This window comes from Podarcis erhardii, assembly GCF_964252035.2.
Source record: "Podarcis erhardii genome assembly, chromosome: 13".
Lineage (NCBI taxonomy): Eukaryota > Metazoa > Chordata > Lepidosauria > Squamata > Lacertidae > Podarcis > Podarcis erhardii.
The window spans coordinates 696,414-720,938 of NC_138502.1; the positions used below are offsets into that span (position 1 = coordinate 696,414).

General features: G+C 50.1%; 1 protein-coding gene across 8 annotated transcripts in view; it reads left to right on the plus strand.

Annotated features, from left to right (window-relative positions):
- Positions 1-4,212: 4,212 nt before the first annotated feature.
- The window catches only part of CAMTA2 (calmodulin binding transcription activator 2), a gene marked incomplete at its 3' end in the record, with an annotated part of 61,855 nt that continues 41,542 nt past the window's right edge, over positions 4,213-24,525 (plus strand). For 5 of the 8 annotated variants that reach the window (XM_081835597.1, XM_081835602.1, XM_081835601.1 and 2 more), the window contains exons 1-8: positions 5,188-5,302; positions 6,317-6,429; positions 7,421-7,524; positions 15,940-16,007; positions 17,381-17,516; positions 19,475-19,546; positions 21,983-22,136; positions 22,786-22,926. In XM_081835597.1, the coding sequence (XP_081691723.1) occupies positions 6,402-6,429; positions 7,421-7,524; positions 15,940-16,007; positions 17,381-17,516; positions 19,475-19,546; positions 21,983-22,136; positions 22,786-22,926 (703 nt within the window). In that variant the 5' untranslated portion in view covers positions 5,188-5,302; positions 6,317-6,401. Of the gene's footprint in view, positions 4,334-4,699; positions 4,823-5,187; positions 5,303-5,683; positions 5,791-6,316; positions 6,430-7,420; positions 7,525-15,939; positions 16,008-17,380; positions 17,517-19,474; positions 19,547-21,982; positions 22,137-22,785; positions 22,927-24,525 lie in introns of those variants that run through there. The other 3 variants (XM_081835598.1, XM_081835599.1, XM_081835600.1) reach the window with 3 other exon arrangements.

A 24,525-nucleotide genomic window follows, 5' to 3' on the forward strand; every position in this document is an offset into this window, starting at 1 on the left:
TAATAATAATTTATTATTTATACCCCGCCCATCTGGCTGGGCTTCCCCAGCCACTCTGGGTGGCTTCCAAAAAAAATATTAAAATACTGTAATACATCAAACATATTAAAAGCTTCCCTAAACAGGGCTGCCTTCAGATGTTTTCTAAAAGTCTGGTAGTTGTTGTTCTCTTGTGACATCTGGTGTGAGGGTGTTCCACAGGGCAGGCGCCACCACTGAGAAGGCCCTCTGCCTGGTTCCCTGCAACCTCGGAGCTGGACCTCAGTGTCCGGGTAGAACGATGGGGGTGGAGACACTCCTTCAGATATACTGGACTGAGGCCGTCTAGGCTAAAGCTTTCCTCTGCTTTGATAAGGACTTGAGTAGAGCCCTGTTTGAACCATTTAGTCCAGACTTTATCAACCCTCACAGTGTTTTTTCTGCCTACAACTCCCTTCAGCCCCAGCCAGGGACTTGTAGGCCAAACACAGTGAGGGCAACAGGATGAGGAACATCCAACAACCTGTTTCCCAGTGGCCATCCAGGTGGCCCCTAAGAAGCTCACAGCAGCCCTCCCATTAACTTCTCCCCAGCTATTCAAAGACACTCAGCTCTAGCCAGGTTTCCCAAGCCAATCCGGGTGGCCATCATTTCAATGATACAGTGGACCTACCATCCATTGATTTATCAATTCAGCCATTGCCACAACTTGTGGCGTTAATTCCCTGCAGTGTGTTCAATTGAAGCTGTTCCTTTTGTATATCCTGAATCTTACTGCCCATCAAATGAACTGGGTGAGTCTTGAGTCCTGGTGTTAGTAAGAGAAAAAATAATCTCTTAACACTCGGACTCACAGTCACCCAAATAATTTGAGGAGAGTGAGAAACGAGTCTTCATGGTGGGAGGGGGAATCAAGACTCTGGGCACTTCCTGTTCATTAAACATGCATCCAGACCTAGGGGCTATTTAGGGAAGTGGGTGGCGCTGTGGTCTAAACCACAGAGCCTAGGGCTTGCCAATCAGAAGGTCGGCGGTTCAAATCCCCGTGACAGGGTGAGCTCCCGTTGCTCAGTCCATGCTTCTGCCAACCTAGCAGTTCGAAAGCATGTCAAAGTGCAAGTAGATAAATAGGTACCACTCCAGCGGGAAGGTAAATGGTGTTCCCGTGCGCTGCTCTGGTTCACCAGAAGCGGTTTAGTCATACTGGCCACATGACCCAGAAGCTGTACACCAGCTCCCTCGGCCAGTAAAGCGAGATGAGCGCCTCAACCCCAGAGTCGTCAGCGACTGGACCAAACGGTCAGGGGTCCCTTTACTTTTAGAGGCTATTTAATGAGCAATCCCTCTGGCTTTTTTTTGTGGGGAGGCCAGATGACGGTGTGCCAAAGCTAATGGACTTCCCCGCCTTCACTTTCCTTGCTGCAAAAAGCCTAATTTGGGGTGGAGGGAGATGCTTATTGCACAAGTCCTCCCATCCAATTACAGTCATGCAGCCTGAATTTGCTGGTATGTGACTGAGTACCACCCAGAAACAGCAACAGTCTGGGAGCACCAAGAGACCTTTTTGGCACCAGCTGAGAAGAAGAGAGGCAGCCAAGTGCTGTTGCTGCTGTCTCAGCATGGCAGAGATGTGAGCACAAGGAAGAGATCAAACTGGGAAGACCCGTGTGCCTACTGAGCTGCTCAGCAAGGGCTAAAAGGAACCTAGTGGGAAGTGCAGCTCAGATCTTTCCCCCAGCAAATCCTACACGAGCCACGCAGAGAGGTGCAAACCCACGTTCAGATGCAGCTCCTGTGTTGCCCTGCAGCTTGCCATGCCCAGCAACCCTTTCAGTGCCACTCCTGGACAAAGAAGGGAGCCCACAAACCCTTGACAACGGCAAGCAGTTGGGCACATGCTCCTCTCTCTTATCACTGGTCCAGAATCATTGCACTGCCCCCCCACCATCCAGTTCCCCTACCCAAATCACTGCTGGGCCTTACTCTAGGCACACCACCTGCCTTGACAGCCATACACAGAACAGTAGCTAGCTTGGCCTCTGACTATGAGGAATAAATAAAGATGGAGTTGGCGATGCCAACTTCGCCTAAAGTGAGGAGAGGCTCTATTGGAATGAGTGACAGAGGCTGTGCGAAACCCGGAACGATTTAACAAGTTGGGAGCAGGTAGACTCTCGGGGCGTTGCAGACTTGAGGGTCAGGGAGGGGGAGTGACTTTGCAGTGGCTCTGGTGTCCTCCCTAGATGGTCATTTCCAGAGGGTGGTGACTGGGGACTGCTCTTCAGCCCTGAGCAGCCTTCAGTGTGGGGTTCCTCAGGGTTTGAATTTCTCCCCTGTGCTGTTCAGCATTGTTACGGCAAAATCTGGGTGCGAGGCTGCTCTGCCACCCAGCTCGTCGGACTAAGTCCGCGGGTCCTAGCGGGAGAAAATGAGCTCAGCCGGGCACAGGAGCAAACTACAGAAGATCCAAGGTTTATTGCGCAACAGGTTCAAGACGAGATTGAACAGAGAGAAAGGGGTGACATAAACTTTTGAAACTTCCCTCCATGTCCCAGAATACAGTGCAAAATACATCCCAGTTACATCATGAATACATTAAAGAGAGGTTGGGTTACACAGATTACATCATGAATACATTAAGAAGAGGTTGGGTTATACAGGTTACATCATGAATACATTAAGAAGAGGTTAGGTTACACAGGATTAACATATGGAGGAGGGAGGGGGAAATATGCAGAGCTGGAGATATGCGCAGATAAGCACATCCTGAGTACCAGCGATGAGAAGACAATGGTCCATGTACTGGCACTGCCCTGAGGAAAGATTTGGCAGAGTGATTTGACAGGATTAGGGTCTTGACACCTTGCTTGAGGGATTATGGAGGACAGGGGAGGTGTGATGGAGTCCTAGAGAAATTGAGCAAATTGGCACGTTGAGTTTCTATGAATTTTATAGATTTTAGTCCCTTTTGACATTGACAATTGGAAATAAATTGATATATTGTAGCGAAGAAGAAGGTGAAGAAGACATGCCCCCCCCTTCCGTATCAGCATCTATAGGAAACTGCTGAGTGGGGTCACCCCCACATTGTCAGCAATATGCTGATGACACACAACTCTCCTTTACAATAAACTAAAGCCCAATCCCGATAAAACTGAGGCACTGTTAGTGGGTGGTTCTCCAGACCAGATGGCGGGGAGGTTGCCTGCTCTTGATGGGGTTACACTGCCTCTGAAGGAGCGGGTGCCTAGCTTTGGGATACTTCTGGATCCACTGCTGTCGCTTGAGACTCATGAGACCTGGCGTGCCTTCCCTCAGCTTCATCTGGTGGCCCAGCTGTGCCCCTAACTCATGGGTAGGCAAACTAAGGTCCGTGGGCCAGATCAGGCCCAACTGCCTTCTGGATCCGGCCCGTGGATGGTCTGGGAATCACCGCTTGGATCACCAGCGTGCGCGTTCTTTCCCTCTCCCTCCCACGGCGGCGCCAGAGCCTCCTCCCTCCCTCCCTCCCTCCTCCTGGCTTCTCCCCGCCCTGCCTAGAGAAGGAAGGGGACTGGGCTTTGTTGGTGCCAGCAATAAGCAGCCCCTCTCTGGAGCCCTTTCGCGCCGCTGCCAGCCCTTGCCGCTCACAAGACACAGGTAAGCAGCCACCGGGGCTCGTGGTGCTCTTGCATCATTAATTTTTTTCAAAATATAGTCTGGCCCCTCACAAGGTCTGAGGGACAGTGGGCTGGCCCCCTGCTGAAAAGGTTTGCTGACCCCTGCCCTAACTGGACAGGGGCAGCCTAGCTTCTTCCTATGCTCTGGTTCAGAAACTTCAGCTGCTGCAGGATTTTGTGGCCAGGTTGCTCACCGGCGCAAGAGGGTTTGATCCTATGACACCGACCGTGGCCTGACTGCACTGGCTCCCCGTTCAAAGTGCTGGTTTTGACCTTTAAAGCCTTAAACGGCTCAGGACACAGTACCTCAAGGACTGCCTCTCCCCATATGAACCAACTAGGAACCTGAGATCATCCGCTGAGGCCCTTTTCACGAGAACGGGGCCTTCTCTGCAGTGGCTCCCCATTTGTGGGATGCCCAGGGAGGTCTGTCTGGTGCCTTCATTATACACCTTGAGGCACCAGGCAAAAACGTTCCTCTTCAACCAGGCCTTGGGCAGATCCATGGCCTTTAAAATGTGTTTGGTGGGCGGCAAGGGGATGTTACTGGTTTGTTTTTGTTTTGTTATGTTTGTTTTGTTTTCTTATGTATTTTGTGTTTTCTGTTTGTACTTTTATGTTGTGAATCGCCCTGGGATCTTCAGATGGTGTACAAATCTGAAAAACAAAAAATCATAACAGATGGTTACGTTTTGGTTAGTTCAACCCTGACTGGGTTTTGCTATTTTTCTCATAAGATCCCTGCTGGATCCCGTCTAGTCCAGCACCCTGTTCTCACGGCGCCCAACTAGGTGCCCACTGAACACCCACAAGCACAATCTGAGCACAACTATGATGCCCAGGACCTGTTATTCAGAGGTATGCTCCCTCGGAGAGGGAAGGCAGGATACAGCCACGGAGGCTAGCAGCCAACGATACCCTTTATCCTCCAGGAATTCGTATAGGGATGCTTTAGTCGACATTCCTGCATTGCAGGGGGGGGGGGCTTGGACTAGATGCCCCTTGGGGGTCCTTTCCAACGCTCCCATTCCACGATGCCTTCTGTCCGCAGGCTAAACTCACCGAAGCTCCTGGGCGAAACGTTTTGTGATTCCGGCGAGACTTGCCAGGCCTGGGAATGTTGCAACGAACGAGGATAGCGCGTGTGCGCAAAAACTCCGCTGAAACGCAGCCGCTGTTTCCTGGTTTGGGCCCGTTTCTACTTTGCGGTTCTTATGGGGCTGAGGGCGTGTGGGACGGGGGGCGCCTCTTGGGCTGCCCGACCCCCCGCCCGTGGGGTGGGGATCCGGTCCCGCCTGGCTCGGAGCGCCGGGTAGCTCTTTTAGCTCGGGAGGCGGAGCGGGAAGCGTGGGAAATTTCTCCGCCCGGTTCCCAGCGCCGATCTGCGCCTGATCCCGCGCCGCCTTCCGCCTCCAGAGCCCCCTTGGCCCGGGCGGCTTCCTCCTCCTCCTCCTCCTCCTCCTCCGGCTCTCCGCCTCCTCTTGCGCGCTGAGCTCAGACGCTGCCGGGCCGCGGCGAGCTGTCAGCGATCGGGGCGGAGCAGGGGAAGGAAGGCAGGCAGGCAGGCGGGCGGGCAGGGGCCGAGCCGCAGCCGGTGCTGGCGAGAAGAATGGCGGCCGGCGGCGGAGCTCGGGCACCAGCCGAGGCGGCGGCCCCGGCAGCAGCAGCAGCAGCAGCAGGTGCGCCCCGGGAGCGAAGGATGCGCCCTACGGCTGGGCTGGAGGGCTCCGAGGGCCAGCCTTGCGCGCGGGGCCTGGCGGGGGCCGGAGGGCCACAGGCGCGGGTGGGGGGCGCAGGGCGGCCGGTGGGGCGGATGGAGCGCGGGGATGGGCGGCGTCGCGGGGGTAACCGAGGTGTGGGGCCAGCGGGGGACGCGATGGGGCGGGAGGCGTGGTCTCTCGGCCACCGGCGGGGGAGGCTGGGTTCGGGGCTGGGGGCGCGGCTGGGGCCGGCCGGAGCCACGTGGGGCGCTTGGCCGGGGGGGGGGCTGGATGTGGGGGGCTGAGCTTGGCAGCTGGGGCGGGGGAACGGCGAGATTCTCCTGCGTGGTTGCAGCTCTGAAATGGTCCCTATTCTGCCGGGAAGCTGGAGCACAAAGGCTGGGGGTTGTGGGTGGCAGAAGAGCCGGAGCCCAGTTGTAGGGGGTGTGTGGGTGAGGCAGGGGGCTGGCTGTGGGTGATCTCACTTGACTGCTTGACGAGGGGGTCAAGGAAGGGGCGCCTCCAGTTGCCCCCAAACCCCCTCGGGCTGGGACTGGTGCAAGGGGCAGCAATAAGCTTGATGTAGAAAAGTGGGGGGGAGTTCACCCCTTCGTAGGCAGGGTCTAAAGAGGGTCTCTTTAGAGAATGCAGAGGTATAGAATCATAGCTTTGCAAGGCACCCCAAGGGTCATCTAGTCCAACCCGCTGAAACACAGGAATCGCAGTTAAATAATCTGTGAGATGAGGGTGCTAGCTAGCCAATGTGGGTGGGGGTTCTTGTTTGTGCTGTGTAGGGAGGGGGTGGGGAGAAGGGAGGAGAAAACCAGTGGATCCTGGGATGTGTGGGGCCTGTGGGGGATGTGTCAGGTATAAAATGGGTCATATAGGCTGGGGGTGGGCCCTGAGGGTAGGTGGCTGCCTTCTGTGCCTCTGCACCCCAGCCTTCCTAAACACCCACCTCCCCACCCGCTGCCTCCCCAGGTCTGATCCCAGTCCTCACGCGTCCTGATCTGAGCCCCCCTGGCCAAAAACTCTAACGCTGTTGCCACTCAACGCTCTAAAGATGAACAAGGAAGCCACAGAGGTCTCTGGTGAGTTCTTGGGGGCTGGATCCTTTCCCATCTTTCCTCCGTCCTTCTCCCATTCCAAAGAGACCCGGGAATCCTGGCTCCCCAATACTTCCCTGGGCTCTCTTTCCTGTTCATGGAGCCCTCCCCTCCAAGTCTGGATTGTGCTCCTTGCCCCAATTATATCTCCCCGAGGGCTTGTGTGGAAGAGACCATCCCCTGCCTCCCACTCTCCATGCAGGCGGGAGAGCGGCAGGGCCTTTTCAGTGTTGGCACCCATGCTTTGTTCCCTAGTGGTTTTGCCGCTCACTTTGGCACCAGCCTCCTTCACCCAAGAAGGTGCTTCTGGGCTGCAGTGCTCGAATTTTTGCTGGCCAGCCAAGTGGCCCGGTGCTTTACAAATTTTATTTAAAATAGGCTGTTGAATATTTTGGTTGGGTTTTTCTCTCTGTGTGTGTGTGTTCCATATGTATTTAGAACTAGCATTCACACATGGCTTGGAGCACTGGTCAAGAAGGCGACTCGTGGGTTTTTTTTTCAAGCATGTAAGTGGGGTCCCTCTCCAAAACTAGCAAGAGGACCCTAAGTCTCCTCATCCCATGTCTGCACCTTTGCAAGGGCTACAGGAGGCCCTGCCAAGAAAACGAAACCCTGGCACAGCCTTCCATCATGGCCTGGTGCCGTCAGCAATTCCGTGCCCCAGAACACCTGAATTCGGCCACGCTGGGGAAGGCCGTCCTTAACATATTGGGGTGAAAGGGTCTTTTATCCCAGCTCTTTTCTCTTCCTCCTGCTGGGTTCCTATCAGCAAGAGTTTTGGGTGGAGGTGAACATTCAGAAACAGGATGCTGGGTGCTGGAGCAACCACTCCCCTCGGTTCCCCTGGGATCTGCGGCCCCCCGCCTCTCGCCCACCGGCCCCCTCCCAGAGAAGCCCAGGAGCCTGTCTTCCCTCTCGCCACCCCCCTGCCCTGCCCAGCACGGGTCTCACCCTCCGCCTGCCTCGTCCCTTCCAGAGAACAACCACCACCTGAAGGTTTTCCTGCCTAGGAAGCTGGTGGAATGCGTTCCCAAGTGTCCCGCCTTGCCCAAGGAGCGACTGCGCTGGAACACCAACGAGGTATTTTATGGATAGTTAAATTGATATTTTATTTAAAGATTTTCATTTATAAAGGAATAAAGTGATAAAAGAAAATGAAAAAAAAAATGTGGAGGGGGGAAGAGAGAAAGGAAATGAATGTGCAAAAAGCACAACATAAGACATTAAGTAAATTGCATTGCTATAGGCTATTATATAATATATAATATATTATTATTATTAAAAGTAAAGGGACCCCTGACCATTAGGTCTAGTCGTGACCAACTCTGGGGTTGTGGCGCTCATCTCACTTTATTGGCTGAGGGAGCCGGCGTACAGCTTCCGGGTCATGTGGCCAGCAGGACTAAGCCGCTTCTGGCGAACCAGAGCAGCGCACGGAAACGCCATTTACCTTTCCGCTGGAGCGGTACCTATTTATCTACTTGCACTTTGACGTGCTTTCGAACTGCTGGGTTGGCAGAAGCAGGGAACGAGCAACGGGAGCTCACCCCGTCAAGGGGATTTGAACCGCCGACCTTCCGATCGGCAAGTCCTAGGCTCTGTGGTTTAATCCACAGCGCCACCCGCGTCCCATTCTTCTTCTTCTTCTTCTTCTTCTTCTTCTTCTTATTATTATCCTAATCTATGCATGGTTACTAATATGGTTACTAAGAGCCCTTTGCCTTCTGTATGAACTCTTTCCAGATATCAGTATACTTGTCTAAACAAAGTCTACGCCTACAGGCAGTCCGTTCATACATTGCAATTGTTATCACTGTTATCAATCCATCGATTAACAGGAATTATGTCTTCATTCTTCCAGTTCATTGGTATCAATCTCTTGGCAGTCATTAGGGCTTGTAGAATTCACAGAGCCTTTGACCACCTGGGGACGCTACGTATTCCTATTTACTCCTTAGAATATTTGAATCCCTAAGTTTTTTTATAAGATAGGGTTTGGCTAACTGAAGGCCAGGAATGGGCAAGCTTTTCCAGCCTGGGGGCGGGCACATGGCAGCAGTGGGCGGGGCCAGGGGCAAAAAATGGGCAGGGCAATGTTTGGAAATCCTTACTTTTGTACAGTGGTCTTGTTCCTGCACAGACCCCTCTCTGTCATTGGTCCAGACAGTCAAGAGGCATGATCAGTAATCCAGCCCAGTGGCTACACTTAGCAGCACTGATGACAGGAGGTGGGGGTAGCCTGGGCAGAGCTCTGAGGGCCACATGGAGAGGATTGTAGGCCAGGGGTGGTGCTGTGGGTCAAACCATAGAGCCTAGGGCTTGCCGATCAGAAGGTCGGTGGTTCAAATCCCCGTAATGGGGTGAGCTCCCGTTGCTTGGTCCTGCCAACCTAGCAGTTCAAAAGCACGTCAAAGTGCAAGTAGATAAATAGGTACCGCTTTGGCGGGAAGGTAAACGGCGTTTCCATGCACTGCTCTGGTTTGCCAGAAGCAGCTTAGTCATGCTGGCCACATGACCCAGAAGTTGTACGTTGGCTCCCTCGGCCAGCAAAGCGAGATAAGTGCCGCAACCCCATAGTTGTCTGCGACTGGACCTAATGGTCAGGGGTCCCTTTAGCTTTATTTGGGCCTGAAGTTCCTGGCCCCTGCCTTAAGGACACAATATTGGGAGTAGGACATGGAAATAGTAGCTCATGCATTAACAGCAGTTAAGATGGTGGATTTTGAAAATGCACCCCCCCACACACACCCTCACCCTCCATAGATTCTTGGTCATCGGAAGTTTGGGAAATATGCCATTTATGGTTTAAGCTGACAAACTTGATAAGGGCAAAAGAAGGCAGACGTGGGGGCAACAACGTCAGCGGGAAGCGGAGTTTGTTTGTGTTGAACGGAATAACAAGCTTTAGCAAACCCACATTTAATATTTAGCTTATTTCTAAAAATACTTGCGTAGCGCTTAACAATATAGATAAATTGTTGCTGGCATCTATCTGTCTCGAGAGACAGTGGAGTTCGCCTCCCGGGGTGAGGTCAAACCTCTGTGTTGACAGCCCCAAAGTGGCCTCCCTGGGGTGCAAGCCTGGGCGGTGTGTCTGGGGGTCCTGGGCTGCCCAGATGACAACCCCCACCCCCCGTCTTGGCTTTGCTGGTGTGGTCCAAAGGAAAGCAGAGCAGGACATTGGGCACCAGCTTGGCTGCAGGAGTTGCTGGACGGAGGCGTGCAAGGCATCGTCCAACAGTCTTAGGGACTCCTTTCTCGATTTCCATAGGGTTTACCCCTGTGCTTTTTCTTCTCCGGAAGATATTGTGCAAGGCGGTGGAGGTTTAGAATCAGGGTTTTCCTTTTCCTGGATGGGCTCCCTTCTCAGATTGATAAGCCCCACCTGCTCCTCACTTCCCTCTGCAGCATGTTCAGAAACCACATTATTGACCCTTAGATTGAGTTCATCTTACGGGGGATGGACGGATGACATATTACAAAACATGTTTTCATAAGTAGTCTGCAAAGCCTCCCCCCCCCCAAGCAGAATTTGGAAGGTCAATAAAGAAGGCAGCCAGGTTGCAGGTTTTCATAAAATTCTAATTGGAAGGGTCCCCCAGCGGTCATCTAGTCCAACCCGCTGTGGTGCAGGAATTGCAGTTGCTGAGAGGCGACTGAGACTGTGGGGCTGATGTTTCCATCTCTGCCCTCCAGAATGCATCATTGTTTTATTACGGTTTCATAATTGGAGAGTGTTTTGATTTTCTGATTCTGTTGTCCAGCTGGGTTGTGGGCAGGCCACCCTAGGCTCCCTTTGGTGCGGTGAAAACACCAAAGAAAGCCGTTTCTACCCCAAGAAGCAAATTAAATAATTGTAGCGAATGCACAAAGGGGAGCGAGTAGAAACAGGAAATGTAAATCCTAAAAGAAAATTGAAATCGGAATATTTTATGAATCACAAATATATGGCAACGTTCGAAGCTCCCGAAACTCACCCGGGAGCATGGAGCAGGGTTTGGGGACGTTATTGCTTTGTAAACCCTGACCACTTCCATCCAAACCTGTCGCATGGAAAGGGCAGGTGGCAAGGGCGACTGACCAGGCCTCAGCTGTGATCCTGTAGGGAAGAGGCGAAGCTGAATATTGGAAGGACAGATGAAAGGAATTCCTTCTTAGAATCATAATTGTAGAGTTGAGAGGGCATCTAGGGGTCATCTAGTCCAACCCCCTTCCATGCAGGAATCTCAACTAGATTATACATGACAGATGGACACCCAACCTCTTCTTTAAAAACTCCAATGAAGGAGGCTCCAAGGGTCTCTGTTTCCACTGTCGACTGGCTCTTGCTGTCAGACAATTCTCCCTGATGTTCAGTCGGAATCTACTTTCTCGTGACTTGATTCTGTTAGTTCGGGTCCTTGTGTTCGGATCCCGCTTGCGGGTTTCTTGCCGGCATCTGGGGACAGGATCCTGGATAAGGTGGATGAAATATACTCGGGAGTCGAGAGTGGATTTCATGCTCTTTATTCAACTCATAGTGGTGAGGAGGAATGGAAGCTCCCCCACAATATCTGCTTTATATACATTATTTACACAATGGGCTGCACGTGATTGGCTAATTCCGGGATTCTCCTGTAGGCTAATCAGGTTGTGGATTCACTTCCACTTGGAGCTGGATTAGGTGGGTCCTGCGGACCAATCATACCGCTGCATTGTTCTAGGACCAATCAGACTGCTGCATTCTGAATCCTATTGTTCTAGGACCAATCAGACTGCTGCATTCTGGATCCTACTGTTCTAGGACCAATCAGACTGCTGCATTCTGAATCCTATTGTTCTAGGACCAATCAGACTGCTGCATTCTGAATCCTATTGTTCTAGGACCAATCAGACTGCTGCATTTTGGATCCTCTTGTTCTAGGACCAATCAGACTGCTGCATTTTGGATCCTATTCTTCTAGGACCAATCAGATTGCTGCATTTTGGATCCTATTGTTCTAGGACCAATCAGACTGCTGCATTTTGGATCCTATTCAACTCAGTACATAACAGTGGGTCACTGGCCTGAGGGTCCCAGGACTTGCAAAGTTTTTTTTTTTTTAAATTATTGTTGTTAAATGTATAACAAACAACACCTATCTGTAAACAACACCTGATCAGTAACAGGTCGGCCTGTCCCCTCCAGATTGTGACCGTTTCCTATCATCGCCTCTTCACATAAACTGATGTGCTCCTTAGTGCATGGGTAGGCAAACTAAGGCCCGGGGGCCAAATCCGGCCAAATGCCTTCTAAATCCGGCCTGTGGACTCAGCGTGTTTTTACATGTGTAGAACGTATCTTTTTATTTAAAATGCACCTCTGGGTTATTTGTGGGGCATAGGAATTCGTTCATTCCCCCACCCAAAAAATATAGTCCGGCCCCCCACAAGGTCTGAGGGACAGTGGACTGGCCCTCTGCTGAAAAAGGTTGCTGACCCCTGTCTTAGTGAGTGCAAAGGGCTTCTCAACAGCACCAAGTAAACAAGGCCAGTTTCTGCTTGCTGGGGAAAAGGGCTCCCCTGTCGTCTTCTTGGGGGTGTCAGCAACTGCCGCAGCCGGAGACAGGGCACTGGGTAATGCAGAGCTGTACCAAAATAAGTTTTGCTTCGGGGACATCTGGTGGATGGGCGTTGTTCACATTAACTGCCCTGTTTTGAAATGGGGGGGATATACACGCCAGGTGCTATAACCTGCTATAGAACCTCCGGGGATGATGATTATTTTAATTATACTTCTCAGGTTCCATTTAGGAACGGCTTCCTGTAAAATACCTCTAGGCGGTTTTTGCGGTAAATGCCATCAAGGATTAAAACAAAACCAATTTCATACATGTGAACAGTTAAAAACTGCATTTATGCAAACAGTTAGGAGCACATCCGTCTGCGAAAACAGTTTGAAATCCAATACAGATTCTTAAAACAGGGATAAATATCGCCGCTGAAAAGCCTTTGTCCTTCCTTCCTTCCTTGACTGGTTTTTACAAACCAAATAAAGCGACCCTGGTGCACTTACCCTGGAGAAAGCGGAAGGAGAAATGTTTTTCTCTCATAAGACTAGAACTCGTGAACGTCAAGTGGAGCTGAATGCTGTAATATTCAGGACAGTTTTGGTTTTTTTAAGTCCTTCATGCAGTGCAGAGTTAGACTATGGAACTCCCTGCCACAGGAAGAGGCTTTAAAAGAGGATTCATGGAGGAGGAGAGGGCTATGGACGGCTTCTAGCCACAGTGAAGAATGTGTTCTGCCTGCACAGTCAGAACACATTCCTGGGTACCAGTTTCTGGAAACGGCAGGAGGGGAGTCCCTCTATAATCACCTGGTTGGCCTCTGTGAGAGCAAGATTTGGGCTTTGGCCTGATCCAGAAGGTGCTTTTAAAAAAAACACACCCCAATTTTTAAAAATTGATTTTCCACATTTATAACATATAAAAAACACGAAACAAAACATCTTACAATACAAAAAGAAAAAAGAAAAAAAGAGTATAAACAGTCATCACTTCCAGAATCCAAGTTAGCTTTCATTGTGGTCTGACTTCCTCCATTCCTCCCCAACTGAATTTCATTGTAGCAGTTCTCCAAAATCCTTTTTCTAACACAATTAACTCCTTCAGCTATCTATCTTCATCTCTTTTCTTTTTTCACTTAAATTCATATTACTATACAACATTCTTATTCCAATCCTAGGCCTATCAGACACTTTCAAGTATCTTCTAATTATCTTATATTACAGTATTGAACTAAATAGTCTTTAAATTTCTTCCAATCTTCTTGGTACTCCTCCTCTTTCTGATCGCGGATTCTCCCAGTCAGTCCAGCCAGCTCCAAACACTCCAGCATCTTCATCTGCCATTCTTCTACCGTTGGTATTTCTTGAGATTTCCATTTTTTGGCTAATAGCAGTCTTGCCGCTATAGTGGCATACAAAAATAATCTACCATCTTTTTGGGGCAATTCCAATCCTATTATTCCAAGTAAAAAGGCTTCTGGTTTCTTAACAAACGGATTGTTCAACATTTTTTTCAACTCATTATAAATCTTTTCCCAGAAGTCCTTAACCTTAGGACACGTCCACCACATGTGATAAAAGGTGCCTTCTTTTTCTTTACACTTCCAGCATAGATTATAATCCGTATGATAAATCTTTGCTAATTTTACCGGCATTAGGTACCACCTACCGTATTTTTCGCTCTATAAGACGCACCAGACCACAAGACGCATCTAGTTTTTGTTTTTGTTTTTTTAATAATATTTATTGAACATTTTCAAATATAACAGAAAAAAGAAAAAAGAAAAAAAGAAAACATCCATTTTATAACCTTATTTTCATTAGCATCTTGCCAGGACTTCCCCACCCCACCCCCTCTTGTATTCCAATTCCTTCAAATAGATTCAGCAAGTTCTTACCCCAAATTTTAAACTTATTATAGTTAACCCAATGTTAAGAATGTTTTTCTGGGTTGGCGCCATCGCCGAATGGCGGACTCCCTCCGAGCTCCGGAGGGAGCCTGCTCGGCAGGGGCTGGGTTCTACCGCGTCGGCGTCGCGGGGACCCTCAAAAACCATGGGCGCCGAAACCCATGGGCATGGTGACTCAGCGGGCACCGTTTGCGCCCCCCCGACCCGCGAAGGAGCCTTTTTAAAGGCTACGGAGCGGGTGCCGGGGGTGTGTGTGGTGCTATGAGTCCTCCGCTTCCCCTACCGAGCGAAGCCGCATGCCATTTGGCGGAGAGCGCTGACTTCTTCCATTGAAAATTCGGATTAAAAAGAACAACCCGTGAGTAATTGGAAACTGGACTTAAAAAGGGGGAAAAAAATTAAATTCGGAGCGAGCGGGGGAGGTGCAAAAAGGAAGTCCGCCTCCCCCCCTGTCGTAGAGGATTTAAAGCAAAGGATTTAACAACTAAGATTGAGTGCTACCTTATTTTGATAAAGTCACTAATTTCACGATGGAAAATTATAAGACTGGGCTGGAGGAGAAAAGTAGAACGTGAGCTAAAATGCAACCCCCCCCCGGGAACCGGGAGCGATCTGCGAGAGCGCCGGGGGAGGAGAAACAGAGGCTTTGACAGCTGTCAAAGGAGCTGTCAAAGCTGAAGAATAAAAAGAGAACTTTGTTATGAGGACTTTGCTGGTTACATTTGTTACAAATTAGATATAAATTGTTTAAAACAAGGAATAACAAGTTACTTTGACTGTTGGGTGCGATCTGGAAGGAAACTGAGTTACTATAATCCCTCTAGAGGGGCTGTGGGACACTACAAGTATTGCTGGCATGGAATTTGAATTGGACTTTTTATCTCCTGGGAAACTGCAGAAATGGAACACTATTTTGTCTACAGAGGTCTCTACACTAAAGGAGACAATAGATTTATCTATTGAAGAATGGAAGGGACTTGACGTAAAGTTTTGTTCCTGAATAACAAAGCCTCTGTAGGGGATTTAGAAGCTTTTGGAATTGGAACGTTTTTGCAGGAGAGCAGGAAAAGAAACTAGAGGAAAGTGAGGAGAGAGAATAATAAGAACAACATGAACAACAAGAATTGGACAAAGCTGGAAGTGGGAACATTTGGGACATCCAGATTTGAAAGGTCTAAAGAAACAAAATTGGAGTTTTTACTCTTAAATACAGAGATCTGGATGGAAAAAATGGACCTTTTTGAGATAGAGCTTTTCCAAGATTGGACGCTTGAAACTAAAGATGATCAAAAAGACGGCAAAGACTATTAAAAAGACGGCAAAGTGGACTTGTGAAGGATTTCAGCCTAGATGTGGGATCTCCAGGATGACAACAGGCATTGATGGACATTGGGGAACGCAACCGGGAAAGGGGGGGAGGGAAATTTTGAATCCAAAGGTTGTTAAATTATACTTTATTCTTTGTTCTATTTTCTTTTATTTTAATCTGTTCTGCACATTAAAGAGGGGAACTCGTGGAAGGGAGCGGGGTCGATTTTAGGGGAAGACGCATCTAGTTTTTAGAGGAGGAAAACAAGAAAAAAAATATTCTGAATCTCAGAAGCCAGAACAGCAAGAGGGATTGCTGCACAGTGAAAGCAGCGGTCCCTCTTGCTGTTCTGGCTTCTGGGATAGCTACGCAGCCTGCATTCGCTCCATGAGACGCACACACATTTCCCCTTACTTTTTAGGAGGGAAAAGGTGAGTCTTATAGAGCAAAAATACGGTATACATCATTTCCATAATGTTTTCCAGAAGGCGCTTCTTATCTTCTTATGCCCTGCGATCCCATGGGGTGAATTGTGTGGGGTTACGGCTGCCTTGTGGGGAGACGTGAGATGCTTGCTTTTCGCCTGATGGGTGTGTTGGCGTTTGACTTGCCGTCCTGTCAGTCCCGCAATGGTTTCTGTCATTCAGAAGTCCTGTGTGGGTTCCCGTCTCCTAAGAACAGCTGGGCTGCTGGCAGAGTGGTGTTTTTCTGAACGAGCCCCAAACCCCCTCTTTTTTTTTCTGTCGTAGGAGATCGCTTCCTACTTGATCACCTTTGAGAAACATGAAGAGTGGCTGTCGTGTTCCCCCAAGACCAGGTAGGTGTGTGTGAGGCAGGGCCATGCCTCTGACTCTGGGACATTTCGGGGGACACCTACCTGGGGCACGGGATGTAGGCTCAGCCCAGCTCCGTGCCAGAGATGGAAATCTCACACAGAGGAGGCAAACTTGCTGCGCAGTGGCTTCCAAGCATGGACTGATGCCGGAAAGTGATTTGTTTTTGTTTGAATACCCTTACTCTGTCTCAAAGGCTCTGGCATGGCTGCCTTTGTTTTAACCATGGTTCTTCTCCTGCAAAACTTTTGTTTTTAAATCTCAATTATTGCATTTATATCGCACTAAAAGAAAAATAACCGTGCAACTTTTAGAAGGCATCTGAAGGCCGCTTTGTAGGGGGAAGTTTTTAATGTTTGATGTTTTATTTTGTTCTTATATCTGTTGGAAGCCGCCCAGAGTGGCTGGGGCAACCCATACAGATTGGGGTGGTGGTGGTATATAAATAATAAAATTATTTATTTATTATTATTATTATAGTTACAGGTAGGTAGCTGTGTTGGTCTGCCGTAGTCGAAATAAAATTTAAAAAATCCTTCCAGTAGAACCTTAGAGACCAACTAAGTTTGTTATTGGTATGAGCTTTCGTGTGCATGCAGACTTTTCCAGATACACTGAAACAGAAGTCACCAGACCCTTATTTGGTGCAGCTGTCCAAGCGTGAGTTTTCGCGGCTGTGCTAATAGCTCTGGCGCAAGGGCCTCGGCCCCGATTGACCTGCTTATTGTATTTCTGTGCTGCTTTCCGTTCAAATGAATCCCAACGCAGCTGAGAAACAACAGTAACACAGCAGGCCATCGCAAGCGCAGTGTAAATCATGTGCCATCAGTGAAACAGTCTACGGAACGCTGTTAACGAACCAGCAGCTATAAAAGAGTAGGCCAAACGTCACAATTACAGCACTTGACAAATCGATATGGCAAATCCTTGTGTCATTGTGGTTTAGAGTGCTAGACTAGGACCTGGGGGAGAGCAGGGTTCGAATTCTCACTCCGCCATGAAGCTCCCTGCCAGTGGCATAGCGTGGGTTGTCAGCACCCGGGGCAAGGCAAGTAATTTGCGTCCCCTAACCCGTGGATTTGTGCCACCTAACCCCCAGATGTTGCGCCCAGTGCAGCCGGCCCCCCCTGCACCCCCATGCTACGCCACTGCTCCCTGCGTTTGACCTTGGGCCAGTCTCTTAGCCTCACCTGCCTCACAGGATTGTCGTGAGGGTAAAACGGGAAGGAAGAGAACCTTGGATACCACAAGGCTGATATCCTTCGGAGAGAAGGAGATGGGATAAAGGGGCCCGTAAATACAGTTGGTGGTCTACAAAGCTCACTCCTCCCCTCTCCTCCTTCTCCCCGTCCGGCAGACCCCAGAACGGCTCCATCATCCTGTACAACCGCAAGAAGGTGAAGTACCGGAAAGACGGCTATTGCTGGAAGAAGCGGAAAGACGGCAAGACGACCCGTGAGGACCACATGAAGCTGAAAGTGAAAGGCGTGGAGGTAGGAAAGGGGAAGGGCGGGGGGGAGGCAGGATTGTACCAACTGGCAAGACAAGCATCCCCAGACATCTGCCAAGGCCCCTAATGCAGTGTGGGGCACGGGAAGGGACCCCACAGAGCGTCCCGTCTTCTGCAGCGGCTCCAGCTAGGAGAAGAGAGGACCTTAATAGAGGTATGCGCGAGCCCCATGCTCCAGGGACCTGCCAGGCCACAGGCCACTGGTCCCAGCCCAAGCTCCAGGAAGCCAAGTGAGGCCAAGCAGTCGAGGTTCAGCAGCAGACCACTAGATCAAATTAAAGATAAACTGGATGGTTGGCTACAATATTATCAGGTCAATGAGTTGTATAAGCTTGATAAGAAAAGTGGTTTTGCAACGGAAAAAAACCAAATCGGAAATGGAGTTGTTAGCTACTAATGTTTAAAATCTAATCTACAGATAGGTAGCCGTGTTGGTCTGCCATAGTCAAAACAAAACAAATTCCTTCCAGTAGCACCTTTTAAGGTGCTACTGGAAGGAATTTGTTTTGTTTTAAAATCTAATCTAAAATGTATAATTTGCTGTTAGAGTGGCATACAAAGGATGAACAAGTCAAATCTGTAATGATAGATGTGGCAAGAGATGTGGGACACAATATAATGCCAGCCCAGGATCCAGGAAGTTGAGCGAGGCCAAGCAGTCGAGGTCCAGCGTCAGCAGAGGTCTAGTGTCCAGATCGTCCCACTCTATTCTGTCTTGGTCAGACCATACCTGGAGTCCAGTTCTGGGCACCATAATTTAAGAAGGATGTTGACAAGCTGGAAGGTGTGCAGAGGAGGGAGACCAAGGTGATGAAGGCTTTAGGAACCAAGCCTTATGAGGAATAACTGAGGGAGTTGGGGATATTTATCCAGGAAAAGAGGAGATAGGAGAGCCATCTTCAAATACAGAAAGGCTTGTCACAGGGAAGATGGAGAAAACTCCTTTCTTGCTGCTCCAGAGGCGAGGACCCTGTGGTATCGCCTCTCAGTGTTGTTGGACCGCAACTCGTCCCATCCCTGACCGTTGGCCAAGATTGCTGGGGATATGGGAGTCATAGTCCGACAACATCTTGGTTGAAGAGCAGTTGTTCTAGGCCACTGAGATCAGGGTTTCCCAGACCATAAGGTAACGGTAAAGGGACCCCTGACCATTAGGTCCAGTTGTGGCCAACTCTGGGGTTGCGGTGCTCATCTCGCTTTATTGGCCGAGGGAGCAGGTGCACAGCTTCCGGGTCATGTGGCCAGCTTGACTAAGCCGCTTCTGGCAAATCAGAGCAGCGCACGGAAACGCCGTTTACCTTCCCACCGGAGTGGTACCTATTTATCTACTTGCACTTTGACGTGCTGTCGAACTGCTAGGTGGGCAGGAGCAGGGACCGAGCAACGGGAGCTCACCCTGTTGCAGGGATTCGAACCACCGACCTTCTGATTGGCAAGTCCTAGGCTCTGTGGTTTAACCCACAGCGCCTGTCAACTTTTCCCTATTCTTGCGAGGAATCCTATTCGGAATAAGGAATTTCCTTTTAAAAAAGGGAAATGTTGACAGCTATGGCCCAGCCGTCTCCTCAGGACTCACGATGGACAGCCCTGATGGCAACCAGGTGGGAGAGGACTAGCCTGCTCACAGGTCCTCCGAACCCAGGGTCCAGGGTGTCTTGGGGCATGGCTTTCTGAATCAAAGAACTGCAGAGTTAGAAGGGATCCCAAAGAATCTCAGCTGAAGCATCCCTGACAGGTGGACCCCCAACCTCTGCTTAAAGACTTCCAACAAAGGAGAGTTCCGAGGGCGTCCGTCCCACTGTTGAACAGCTCTTACTGGTTGGGTTCCAGGAGACCAGGCTGGGGGCTGGGATTTGCTATGGGGAGGGCACAGGTTGTTCCACCTTCCTCTGCCTGCTGCCTCACCTGCCCGCTTTCCTTCCTCTGCCCTCCCCTCCGCAGTGTCTTTACGGCTGCTACGTCCACTCGTCCATCGTCCCTACATTCCACCGGCGCTGCTATTGGCTGCTACAGGTATGTGCCACGGAGCCGAAATATGTAGAATCATAGGATTCATTGTATGGGTTGGGAGGGGTCCCTGGGGCCATTTAGTCCAGCCCCTCCTGCGGTGCAGGGATCAAGTTTCTGAGGGCCGGACAAGACAACCCTTCGGGAGAATAAGATGGAAGGCCTCTGCACATGCACAAATTCATGTGCGGAAACAGCGGCCCATGCGCACTTGAACACCCTAGTGTGGACGCAGCCTTGCCGTGCCAGATTAGGCCTCCCGCTTGCTCTTCCAGAGTCCCCTCTTTTTCCAGAAACTCAGGAGTCTGGAACCACAGGTGGGTGGTTCGGCTTCCTGGGACAAGGGGCACTGAGGTTACCCAGGGGGAGCTAAGAGGAAAGGAGACGTACATCTGTGGTAGGTGAAGGTTTGTGCATGTTTTGGAGGTAGCCATATACTGATTGAAATACACTGTATTTTCCCATGTATAAGACTATATTTCCCCCAATTTTTTAAGTTTAAAATTGGGGGTCGTCTTATACCCCAAAAATATGGGTCGTCTTATGCATGGGGCTGTCTTATACATGGAAAAATACGGTATATATTAGGCTATTGATTTCATGCATGGTCATCCAACGTCTTTCCAAGCAAGAAAATTGACTCAAGATTACTAAACGTGGCGATTTAAAACCCCTTTTAAGTGATTTCAAACCAGACGTTGGGAAACTGGGGTCACTTCATCAAGCCCATGGCTAACACTAGGAATTTACTGAACAGCGAATCAGTCCCTAAATGTGGTATCTAAGAGGCTTGCTAAACGCCTGTCAGGCTTTGAAAAGCTGATCAAGTCCCATCCGTTTTTGCCGAAATGGTGAAACTAAATCGGCGGTTCCCAACTGGTGGTGCATGGACGCCAGGAAGTCCATGTAACCCAAGGGTTTCCCCAAACTTGGGTCTCCAGCTGTTTTTGGACTACAATTCCCATCATCCCTAGCTAGCAGGACCAGTGGTCAGGGATGATGGGAATTGTAGTTCAAAAACAGCTGGAGACCAAAGGTTGGGAATCAGTGATGTATCCCGCCCGGGTAGTATGTAGCATATGCCTATCAACTGTCTGGGACACCCCATTTTGGGGGGGGGGGCCCAAAACATGCAGCTCACGTTACACACTCGGGAGGGTGGCCCGGGAGATGCACCTCCCAGTTTTGCACTGGAAGTTCTGGTGGCGCCATTCACATGCCAAGAACTATCGCAGAGAGATCAGCATTTTCAAAAGTCGGGGGTCCATGGCTTGGCTTTTGAAAAACGGGGGGCCCTCAGTACTTAGCTAATTGGGAGCCACTGAACTAAATAGTTTCAACTGGATTCCGAACAGATGTGCAGTTTATTGTTTTGGATTTCATGGTACCTTCCTTGGTGGGTCGTGCAAACCACTGTTCTGAATAATGCTTTTTGGTAGGATCGTGTTGGGGGACGCTTGGTTGTGGAACCAAGGGGGCGGGGACCCCTACAAGTGTCGGGGACCGCTGACCTAGACCTAGAAGTATAGGGGAATTTGAAATATTATTTATAGTATAAAAGCTTTAATATAAAATTTCTAACTGTGTTATATTTGTATGCAGCAAAGAGAAGTTTGGAGTAATTAGGTCTATTCTAATTTAGTTACCGTATTTTTCGCTCTATAAGACGCACCAGACCACAAGACACACCTAGTTTTTGGAGGAGGAAAACAAGAAAAAAATTATTCTGAATCTCAGAAGCCAGAACAGCAAGAGGGATAGCTGCGCAGCCTGCATTCGCTCCATAAGACGCACACACATTTCCCCTTACTTTTTAGGAGGGAAAAAGTGAGTCTTATAGAGCAAAAAATACGGTAATTATGTAATAGGTTTATGTTAGAAAATGAATATGGATGTTGAATTTGAGGGAGGGGGAACGAAAAAAAAGGAAACCGCCGGGCCTTAACCCTGCACTCAGCTTGAACGTCAGGACTTAACCCTGAGTCACGGGGGCCAATGGGGACATGGGCGTTTAAAAAGGTGAGGGGCGTCACCAGGACCTACACAACAGGGGGGGTTGTAAGAAGGGTTGCAAGGTCAGGGGGCTTCAGCCCCAGCGCCTCTCTGCCTGTACAGGCAATAATAATAATTATTATAATAATTTAATTTATACCCCACCCATCTGGCTGGGCTTCCCCAGCCACTCTGGGCGGCTTCCCAAAAAATATTAAAATACTGTAATACGTCAAACATTAAAAGCTTCCCTAAAGAGGGCTGCCTTCAGATGTCTTCGAAAAGTCTGGTAGTTGTTTTTCTCTTTGACATCTGGTGGGAGGGCGTTCCACAGGGCAGGCGCCACCACCGAGAAGGCCCTCTGCCTGGTTCCCTGTAACTTGGCAAAACTCTGCCCTTTGGCAGAATTCACCCCCAGGCCAATAGCCCCTCTCTTCTCCTTCCCTCCAGAATCCGGATATTGTGCTGGTTCATTACCTGAATGTTCCGGCCATTGAGGATTGCGGGAAGATCTGTGGGCCTGTCCTGTGCTCTATCAACAGCGACCGCAAGGAGTGGCTGAAGTGGTCGAAGGAAGAGCTGGTTGGCCAATTGAAGCCAATGTGTAAGGCCAGGGTGGTGGTCTCTCTGGGGGGGGGGTGTTTGGGGGGGGGCTTCTGAGGGCTTAGGGTCCAGGGTGGCTGCTATGAGATCGCCCCACCCCACAGGTGTCCCCTCGACCGCTCCAACCTGCTGCAGTTACATAGCTGTCAACCTTCCCTTTTTTTGCGGGAAATTCCCTTATTCCAGCGTTGTTTCCCGCTGCTATCCCGGATTGTTAGATATCCCATAGACTGCCCCCGGGACAGGTGAGGCTGCTGATCCCCTATTTTTGAGGCCGCTGATCCCTTATTTTCAAATCTGAAAGTTGACAGCTATGTGCGGTTACCACGTGGTTCCCATTCTGCGTTTGTAAGAAATCTTTGGAACTCCCTGCCACTTGATAATCAGGCAGCCTTATCCCAACCAGGAAACGCTTCGCTGGGAAGGCTTCCTCCAAAGAACCATGGGGATTGTAGTTTTGTTGAGGTGCTGAGTTTCCACAACCATCAGGTGCCCCCCCTCGCCCCCGGAGTTTTGCACTACAGCCCCTGGCAGGCCCGGGCAGCAGCACCCCTTCACGGAACTACGTTTCCCAGGCTCCTTTTTTGGTGTAGGGTGGGGAGGCATGACAGCCGCATGGGTGCAAAACCTGCTTTCCTCTCTTCCTCCAGTTCACGGGATAAAGTGGACTTGCAGCAACGGAAATGGCACGGCCGAGTTCTCCATTGAGCAGCTGGTGCAGCAGATCCTGGAGAGCCACCAGGCCAAGCCCCCTCCCCGGACTCACGCCTGCCTCTGCAGCAGCGGCCTCGGTTAGTCTTTCCTGTCTGCAATGCATGGAACCGTAGAACGGGAGGGAACCCCAGAGGCCATCCAGCCCAACCCTCTTTCAGTGCGAGAATCGCGGCTAAAGAATCACATAGATGCACAGATAGATAGATAGATAGATAGATCCCTTCTCAAGCCAGATGTTTGGGACTACGGTTCCCAACACCCCCAGCCAGTAGGCCTGTACGATGCTGAGGCTGTCGTGAGCACAGCCATCTTAGCTGGGGGCGAATATCGCTCAAAACCTCTGGCGGGCCCTGGATTCGGGAAGGCTAAGGTACATTGCCCCACAGTTATCCGGGTTTCTGTCTCTCTCCGACACACACCAGTCATTAAATTGGCTTCTGCACGACACATAATGATATAAACGATTTAGTCCGGTGAGCTTGTGCCATACCCACAATCAACGTGTTTTTGTACACTGCTTGTTCTTAAGGAAAAGGATTAGCAGCGGTTCTCAACCTGTGGGTCCTAGATGTTGTCGGACTACAACTCCCATCATCCCTGAGCTCTGGCCTTGCTAGCTGGGGGTGATGGGAGCTGTAGTTCAACAACATCTGGGGACCCACAGGTCCAGAAAGGCTGGATTGAAGGGACTAGGTATTAAGTGAATGGTTGACTGATGGGGAGGAGTCGGGGGGGGACCCCATTGCGTGCCCCCTCCACAGGATGCCCAGAGGCTGGCAGCACGGGAACGGGGCCTTCTCGGTGGTGGCTCTGCATTTGTGGAATGCTCTCGCTAGAGAGGCTCCCCTAGTGTCAGGTGCCCGGCAAAAACAAGCCTTTTCAATCTTTGGCTGTTAACAATCTATGCACTCTTAAAGAGGGCAGGGAATATGTTTTTTAAAGTACCCCCCAAACACCAAGGTTTTACTAAATATACGAGGTGCTTGTTTTGCTTTTTTGTAAAGTTGTTTTGAGTTGCCCATGGCAAGAAAATGCTACTAATAAATTAAATTAAACAATAAGGATTTTTTTAAAAAAAACCTCTGCAGTCAGTAAAAGGTAAAGGGACTCCTGACCATTAGGTCCAGTCGGGGACGACTCTGGGGTTGCGGCGCTCATCTCGCTTTACTGGCCGAGGGAGCCAGCATTTGTCCGCAGACAGTTTTTCTGGGTCACGTGGCCAGCAGGACTAAGCCGCTTCTGGCGAACCAGAGCAGCGCACGGAAACACCGTTGACCTTCCCGCCTGAGTGGTACCTATTTATCTACTTGCACTTTGAGGTGCTTTTGAACTGCTAGGTTGGCAGGAGCAAGGACTGAGCAACAGGAGCTCACCCCGTTGCGGGGATTCGAACCCCCAACCTTCTGATCGGCAAGTCCCAGGCTCTGTGGTTTAACCCACAGCGCCACCCGCGTTTGGCACCAGAAAGCTCTCCTGCAAGGGAGGAAGTGAAAGGAGCTGGACAGGAACCGTAGATCCGATTAATGCAGTTAGTTTCACCCCAAACTATCTACTGCTACGCCAACTCGCAAACTCACCATGCGCACAAACTCCCTCTCTCCTTAATCCCCTAAACCAGGTCAGTTTTCTCCAACCTGAGGCCTTCCTGAGGTTTTGAACTACAACTCCCATCAGCC